The sequence below is a fragment of the Puccinia triticina genome, chromosome 14A (assembly GCF_026914185.1).
Source record: "Puccinia triticina chromosome 14A, complete sequence".
NCBI classification, from domain to species: domain Eukaryota; kingdom Fungi; phylum Basidiomycota; class Pucciniomycetes; order Pucciniales; family Pucciniaceae; genus Puccinia; species Puccinia triticina.
This window is the reverse complement of record NC_070571.1, coordinates 2567651-2576442: the sequence shown is the minus strand read 5'-3', so window position 1 is coordinate 2576442 and position 8792 is coordinate 2567651. Positions and strand designations below refer to the sequence as shown.

Here is an 8792-nt window from a genome sequence, read left to right as displayed (position 1 = left end):
ACTTTTCCCTTTTTATCTCTTGTCCTAGATAGGACTTCTCCACGAGTTCTTGAACTCAGGTTGTATTCGCTCAACCAGCCCCTTCCGAAGAAGGCGCGGCTTCACTCCTTGCGCCTACGCGGCCAAGTTGAGCTCCAGCTAGATAGCTGTGACAGCTGAGATCAGCCAAACCTTAGTTATTCCTAAGGTTTATATTCACGGCAGTGTCACTTTAGAGACCCGCCCTGACAGATGAAGCAGCCCAATTTGGATGGATCGGTTTCCAGCCTCAACGGGGTTGATGAAGAACATTTTGAAAACTCCTGCCTGATAGGCGTGAAACCAATGCTTCACGACGAATTTTGCAAAAAGCTGATTCCATTGCGCGTCCCATGGATGATCCCAGGCAAACGTGAATCCTGGAAAGTGGGATGTTGCCAGGTCTTGCAAAAAAACGTTTCGTAATATAGGTGGATTATTTGAGATTTTCTCCCTAGAGCGTCGTCAGGAATGGGATCTAGAGGGTGAATCAAGATGGAATCCGGCATGTTGGAGCCAACATGGAAGTTGTGGGCTGAAGGAGGTATTTTCCAATCGTGCGAAGCGGGTTTCTTGGGATCGGTGGCTAGATTGAGGAGGGTTCTGACAAATGCTGTGAGGCTCCGAGAGCAGGGTGACTTTGAGTTAGGGAGAAGAGTGGAGTATATGGCATTGATTTTCGTTACTCCATGCGAAGGTTTGCCATCCGGGAAACTATGTTTTGATGATGACATGGAGGAAGAGAATGAGGAGGTGCGGCGGATCAAAGTTGCTGGGAAGCAGGATGGGTTTAAGTATTGCACCCTTGAGGGACGCGCGCTCAAAGACAAAGGCTATTCAGCTCACAGGGCCCGCAACGTTCATATCATCAAAGGGGGTGGTGAGACGTTGGTGTTTGGATCCTGTGCGTCACAGGCATTGAGGGCCAAGAGGAATGTGGACATGCTGCACCACTGTCTCCCCGCACATTTGGCCGAACATGAGAGTGGACTGCCGCCTCCAGGTTGAGCCCGCCTGTTGCACACACTGTCACAAGCAGCGTGGGGCCCCACACCGGTGTTGATAGGAACACTGGGCGACGGCGACTCGTTGGATGATGTCCACCCTGATTTGCGGCCGCACGTCAAAGTGGACATTGAGCCGCTGTTTTTTTTGTGACATATGCAGTGAAAGGTGCATGCAGTGTGGTAGGTTCACCAAACAATCACCAATATGGGATGGTGGATAGTAGCCATCACAGAACCGCATCACTCACCGCCGTCGGTACAGAGCTCATATGCTGGCCAGGAACCTTGTCCAGGAGAGAGCCACTCGACACGTGGCTTTATCCTGGAAGCAAGGTGCCATGGAAATTCTGCATGTGAAGTGTACATTGGGCTTGGGCTCTAACACGGAGGCATGCAGCACGTGCCATCGGCCCAAGTGGGACTTATGGAGCTGGGAGGTATCACCACCACCAGGGATCAACCAGGTTTAGGCCCACACAATGAAGACAGCTGCTGAGCATCTACATCGACCGGGTGACACAACTTCATCTATTTGGATTCCGCTTGGGCATCAGCCAGTCAACTGTGCAAAAGTGGCTCTGGCTGCATTTTATATGACTATGACTCCAAGGTGATTGGTACAGACGCCGAGTTGTGATGGTCATGTGAGTTTCTAATTTAAATGTGAAGCCAAGGGAAATGGGTGGAGTGTTGTGGAGCAGCCCAACAGTCTCTTTGGTGTTGTTCCTATGAAACGTGGAATCCAGAGGCTGTCAGTGGAAAATTCCCTCTAAATCAAAACAAGTTAGCCTCACGCACTATGAAAAAAACTCTAGAAACTGGTGTCAGTTGACATGCCAGATCCAGGCTGATACAATGCCACATATCTGAGTTTGTCCAGCTTTATTCCTGGTTGAATCCATGTATTTTTATGGATTAGCTCAGCCTAAGCAGTACGTTCAGACTCTGCTTAGCCACACCAGCCACCACACCAACTTTGTGCACAGTTAGTGTGGAGCTGCTCAGCTGGCACAGCAGTATCACCTAAATACATACAGGCACCCTTTCAAGGGGGAGGCATCCCTCCCCCGCATACACCCACCCGCGTGGACCAGGAGGAATCCCTCCCGGTCAACAACATATTTAACACGACCCGGAGGAATCCCTCCTGCCCCTGGTCAACAAGGCAAGACAACAGGCGACCGGGCGGAATACCTCCCGGTCAACAGTTATATGCACTGTCTCGACTGGGAGGACTCCCTCCTGGTCGACAAGATCACACAACTGTCGACCGGGCGGACTCCCTCCCGGTCGACAGTTATGTACAACTGTCTCGACTGGGAAGACTCCCTCCCGGTCGACTGCCGTACACAGAAGTCGACTGGGAGGAGTCCCTCCCGGTCGACTGCCGTACACAGCAGTCGACTGGGAGGAGTCCCTCCCGGTCGACTGCCATACACAGCAGACCACCGGGAGGAGTCCCTCCCGGTCGACTGCCATATCGAGCAGTCGACTGGGAGGAGTCCCTCCCGGTCGACTGCCGTACACAGAAGTCGACTGGGAGGAGTCCCTCCCGGTCGACTGCCATACACAGCAGACCACCGGGAGGAGTCCCTCCCAGTCGACTGCCATATCGAGCAGTCGACCGGGAGCATACACAGCAGTCGACCGGGAGGGACTCCTCCCAGTCGACTGCTCGATATGGCAGTCGACCGGGAGGGACTCCTCCCGGTGGTCTGCTGTGTATGGCAGTCGACCGGGAGGGACTCCTCCCAGTCGACTGCTGTGTACGGCAGTCGACCGGGAGGGACTCCTCCCAGTCGACTGCTTTGTACGGCAGTCGACCGGGAGGGACTCCTCCCAGTCGACTTCTGTGTACGGCAGTCGACCGGGAGGGACTCCTCCCAGTCGACTTCTGTGTACGGCAGTCGACCGGGAGGGAGTCTTCCCAGTCGAGACAGTTGTACATAACTGTCGACCGGGAGGGAGTCCGCCCGGTCGTCTGTTGTCTTGCCTTGTTGACCAGGGGCAGGAGGGATTCCTCCGGGTCGTGTTAAATATGTTGTTGACCGGGAGGGATTCCTCCTGGTCCACGCGGGTGGGTGTATGCGGGGGAGGGATGCCTCCCCCTTGAAAGGGTGCCTGTATGTATTTAGGTGATACTGCTGTGCCAGCTGAGCAGCTCCACACTAACTGTGCACAAAGTTGGTGTGGTGGCTGGTGTGGCTAAGCAGAGGCTTAGCTCAAACTGCCAAGCAACTTCAGAAAAATTCCAGGAGGGATTCATTTTTTATGAGGCTTGTTTAAATGGAGACTGAACTCAAGTATGCCGCATGTCAACTGACAGGGGTTTCTCGAGTTTTTTTCATAGTGACGTATGTACCCTAGTGGTGGAACGTTGGACCAGCAACCAAATGAGACTTTTCAGGCTTTGATTCTTTGCTGGTCACAGGCTTTGCGTGGTTTGAACAGGCGTGGACAAGCGTAGGGATGAGAAACAATCAGACCTGTGATGAGTGCAGATTTAGTGAGTGAATCAGGTGCATACATTTCCTTTGTGTTTGCTTATGTTTTTCCAAGTGGCGGCCACGTCCAGAATGGCCCAGCAAGGGATCTTCAAGTCATCACCCTCGGCATACTTGAAATTTGTATACCAAGTTATTGTGGACGGCCATGTCAGTAGGTTCACGTGCATCGTTTACAATGCACCGCATTTCAGCGTCCACAAAGTTTTGTTTATCTTGTAGCCACTTGCGTTGTAAAGCAGTGAAGTCAAAACTGTCCTGCATGATCGAGAGGTGCAACAATGGGAGTTGTAAGGAACAGCTGAGGGATATAACTGCCTGGGTAAAGCGTTGGGCTGGCGTTGTTAGAGGACAACCGAAGGGATTTCTGGAGAATCAAAGCGCAGGGTGAAGCTCTTGTACCGGGGGGATTACCCTTGAATTCTCTGCAGGCGGTTGGTTGGTTTGCTCAGGATGATGATGCTGCACAGCAGTTGACGTGCAATATCTGTGATGTGCCGTGCGGCTGCAGACGCTTTGTGACAGCGACTGTGGTTGAAACAAAGTAGGTGCAAAGCTGCTGACGTGCGATGATACTCGTCAACTACTCCAGTGGGCCCTCCGAAACTCCAACCTGTACGATGTGCTCCTGGCGTCAATCTTTTGCATGCACTTGGCCAACACCCAGAAGGTACAGGAATCAGTCAGGTGGGGGACATGAGTGTGCAACAGTCACATTGACTCAGGGGTGTGGCCAGGGAGCTCCCTGACACAACAGCCGTGTGAGTTAATGTGGCCTGACAACGGTCTCAGATGCAATACCCCGTGGGGATCTTCTTCCTATCACAGCCACACAGATTGCTTTCTCCGCTGATTTAGAATCACCGCTTGCAGATTCACCTCAACCCTAACATTCGCCCAGCTTCCCATGGCCCATCAACCACTCAATGTTTGTCTGTGTGAGCCCTATGGCTGCAACCGAACCCAGCATGAAGAAGAAGGACGAGGACTGGTTCCGGGAAGAGTTTTGTCAATGCGAGCGTTTCAACAACATCAGATGAAACTGAAGGTTGCGCAATCCAAAAGCACTGACAAAGGTCCAGCATCCGCTGCGGAACCTCTGAACCCACTCTTGGTGAGCAAATAGATTGAGCCGGCGAACACCATCACATAATCTGCGTTTGGGGGGCTGGGCTGATGCATTCTTCACTTGGCAGGATGTTCCGCTCCGCCCCGCGTCTGACTTGGCGTCTTGTTCAATGGAAATCACTGGCACCGACGCCCCCAAGCTTGTACTTGAAGAGGCCTTTTGTAAACAGGTCATGCTTCAACTGGCCGCGTCGGTTTTTCACAACAAGCTGACTCGAGATGGCGCTGTGGACTTCTTGAAGGCGGCACGGGCAAACGTGTTACTTCTTGCGCAAATCTGGAGCTTGAAGATTGCAAAGACCATTGATCCAATCCCAATCCTCCGTCAAATCCCAAAGACTCAGGAGGCAGTTTTTCATTGGCTCGGGTTGAATCCGCAACTGAACACGCTTGTATGCTGTAAGAAATGCTTTGCCCTTTATGTTGAGCAAGCAGGGCCTGGAGCCCATCCGCAAAGATGCACACAGACTTTTCTCTCCCCAAAGCAGGGCTTTTGCAAGTGGGCTAAGTCGGAAAATCTGTCTCCACAGTGCGACGAAGCTCTATACAAGATTGATAACAGGAAACAAAAAGTTCCTGTTTGCACATTCACCTACGTGTTGATCAAGTCGTGGTTGAAGAGCCGGCTCTGCCAACCTTCTTTTGAATGCCTACTAGATTCAAGTCATGCGTCAGTCAACTGGCCCGCTGACCAACCGATGGAAGACGTGTGGCACGGCCGGGTCTGGTAAGAATTTCCAAATTCCAATGACGGTACGGGCATTTATACCACACATTCAGGAAACCTTGTTTTCAGCCTGTACCTTGATTGGTTTACTGCCGGAGGAAGCTCCAATCTTGGCAAGCATGACACGGTCGGTGCCATCACTCTAGTTTGCCTCAACCTTCCGCCAACTCAGCGATACAAGGTGGAAAACATATTCCTCTTTGGCGTCATTCAGGGCCCACAAGAGCCCAAGCTAGAACAGATCAACCACGTCTTGAGACCGTTGGTAGAGGAGCTGAAAGAGTTTTGGGAGGGTGTTTTTTTTGATTCAACCAGCCTTCATCCAACTGGGAGAAAAGTCCGCGTAGCGATCTTCCCGCTTATCGCCGATCTCCCCGCGCTTTGGAAGTCACGCCGCGCTACTGTTTTGTTCCTTTTGTCGTCTCAGCAGGGACAACCTACACAAGACGGACACCACCAAGTTTCTGCAACGGACAGACGAGGACCACCTGCAAGATGCTTCTGCTTGGCAACAGATGCAGAACTTCACAGAAAGGAAGAAATTTGCAAAAAAAAAGGTGCTAGGTGGAGTGTCCTTTACGAGCTGCCCTACTGGCGACCAGTTCAGTACTCTTCGATTGAATTGATGCACGCACTTGCGCTGGGTGATTTGAAAGATCACAGCCTGCGTTTCTTGAACATACCCGCCGCGGGGGCACAACTGAAGTCCATTCAAGAGCTGGATGCAGCGTGGCAAAATGACAAGTCTTACACCGAGCCTCCTTTCGGTCGCAAGTCCGCATCCTCTCGGATTACCACCAAGGGCAAAAGAAAGCGTGACAGTACTTCAACTGAGCCTCCTGCTGCCCAAAGGCCCAAGAAACGAACTTGTCAAACCACCACCAACCTTGATCGGGGGAGCCAAGCCCCCGGTACCGGCAGAAAACCTCCCCAAACTTCTGCTTCTGCACAGGTTCTAGACCAACCTACCCCTTCGGAACATTCTGGATCCTCATCTGGACACTCTTATGCTCTGCGTCTGAGAAAGAAAAACCTCTACGACTGTTCCGAGGAGGAGAGTCCAACTGAATCTGATGAAGGTGCTGGGAGTGACAATACCGTGAGGGGCCGGCGACCGCGACCAAGGGACATTGAATTTGAGCTGCCAGCCGATGACGGAAGTTGTCCCCGACTATCGGCGGAGGAACTGGATGTGGTGAGGCGAACCATCCTACACACTATCCTGCCTTCGTGGATAGATCGAGTGCCGCGCAACCTAGGTTCTGCTGCCCATGGCTCCTTAAAGGCGGCGGAATGGCTCATCCTTTACAAAGTCTACTATACCATCGCGCTAATTCCACTTTGGGTGACGTCTCATCAGAAGGCGGCCTCTGAGATGACGAAAAGAAGAATTTCTGTACTGCTAGAATCAACCACCACACTGTCTTCAGTAGCAGATTTCCTCACTCTTCCAAAGATCAAGGTGCGAGACCTCGACGAGCTTGACAGTATGATCTTGAAGTACCGACTGTGTGTGCAGGATGGCTGGCCTGCTGCGTCGAGCAAGCCGAATTTGCACCTGACGCAGCATTTCTCAGAAGTTATCAGGAGGTTTGGACCTCCCCGCTCCACTGCAGCATGGGCACAGGAGAGAGTGAACGGGATGTTACAAAGGCTTCCAACAAATCACCATCTTTGTTAGTTCTCTCATCTGCAACCAGCTGTGGCCAACATCATTCTTTGCTGACATTATTCCATCTCTTGTGTGTAGATGAAATTCCTAAGACCTTAGTTAACAAATGGCACATAAATTCCAACCTCCGATCCCTCCAGCATGACAACACGTATGCAACCCCCTTGGTGGGGGAGGAGTTACCGGAGGAGAGACCAATCAGATCCAAGCTTGATAAGCCTTTGTTTCTCAAGTGGCAGCGCGCGGTTGCAGGGAAGGCGGGGACAAGACAATGTCAAATGACGCAGTCTGAGATCAATTTGGATCCTACAGTTGAAAATATCTGGAGTTTACTAATTGACAGGAAGACATTCTCCACAAAGGAGCACCACAAAGGAAACACCCTGGTGGAATTTCACTTAGGCGATGATCAACGATTTGGTGAAACATAATTCATATTCCGATCAACCCAAACACTGGGCAAGACATGGCTTGTTGTTAAGCCATTCAAAGAGCTACAGAGGACAGAGGATCCATACAGCAATTACCCCGATCTCAACTGTTGCTTGGTACAGGCCAAGTTTGAGGTGACCGCGGTGATTGACAGTGACCGGGTCATTGGGCACGTCGCCATGATGCGGCATGCTGCTGGAACCTTTGGATTCTCTCAAGAAACCATTAGCGCTGTTGGTTTAAGCACCATGGTAAGTTCCGACTGTGCAGCCGCTTTCTCACTGTTGATGTGTTGTTTGAGTGGATGTGTTTTGAACGTGTTTACATCATGTAGGGTTGGGAAGGCCTGTTGGATGGTTGAATTAAACAGGACTCTGACAAGACATTGCGGACGGGGCTGCATGGCCCAGAATGTTTGGGCCGGTCATCGCGTGCAAGTGATGGCGGATTGCTTCAACAGATCCCCTTGTGTGAGACCAAGATGGGCTTGGACAAAGGCATACCTCTGTTCAATCTAGAACACAATGTTGCTTGAACTGTTTCCGAATTTGCCTTGTATATCAAAATTCAGACCTACTTCACACCTCTATCAACCACATTTGTGCCCCCCACTTGCCCTTGAGTTATCCTAGAAGAGTACAGTTCCCTATCCGCTTCATCCCTGGTACAACCGGTGGGTTATTTTCCACCACTTGATCTTGAACCTCTGCATGCCCCCACTCACCAACGCGACCGCTATTGCAGTGAATCATGAGTCAGGATCCTGGTGCACCCGGTGAGCAACCGCGCAGTGGGGATAACGGTGCCCTCCCTCCAGGCAAGGACCAGGCGTGGATCTCGGCTTTGGTGGATAACCTTGTTCCAAAATTTCAAGGACAAGGAAGCGCTTCAGCTAATGATGCCGGTACGCAGGACAATCAACGAGGCAAGTGTGCGGACCTACAGGCTTAGCACTCATTATTTAGCAACCACTGATTACGAATAATATGCAGCCCAACGTGCAGGATCCCAAGTTCAAGAGCCGTCACAGGTCGATGTTTCTAGAAGCTTGGAACCGGAATTTGTCGTCGCCCATGCTAGGAAAGCTCGAAGTGATGCCATAGCGACCGACAACGAGTGGCGATGCGGGCGGCGTGCTAGAGGGATAGCGCAGAAGGGAGCGCTGGCAGAGCACTACGACAAGTTGTCTCGCAGTATCCAGGGTTTTGTCAAGTTCTTCATGGGCAATCCGCAGAAGCCTCAAGAATATCCTAGGACTCCAACACCACAAGAACTGGAGGATCAATATTGGGTTGAAAAGCGCA

At 51.6% G+C, this 8792-nt stretch overlaps 1 protein-coding gene across 1 annotated transcript; it reads left to right on the top strand.

The window, feature by feature from the left end:
• Nucleotides 1-8238: 8238 nt before the first annotated feature.
• PtA15_14A242 (uncharacterized protein) lies at nucleotides 8239-8532 on the top strand (the record flags this gene model as incomplete). Its single annotated transcript, XM_053162938.1, has 2 exons — nucleotides 8239-8417; nucleotides 8493-8532. The coding sequence occupies 2 exons, from the start codon at nucleotides 8239-8241 to the stop codon at nucleotides 8530-8532; spliced, it is 219 nt and encodes a 72-aa protein (XP_053026914.1).
• Between the last annotated feature and the right edge of the window lie 260 nt (nucleotides 8533-8792).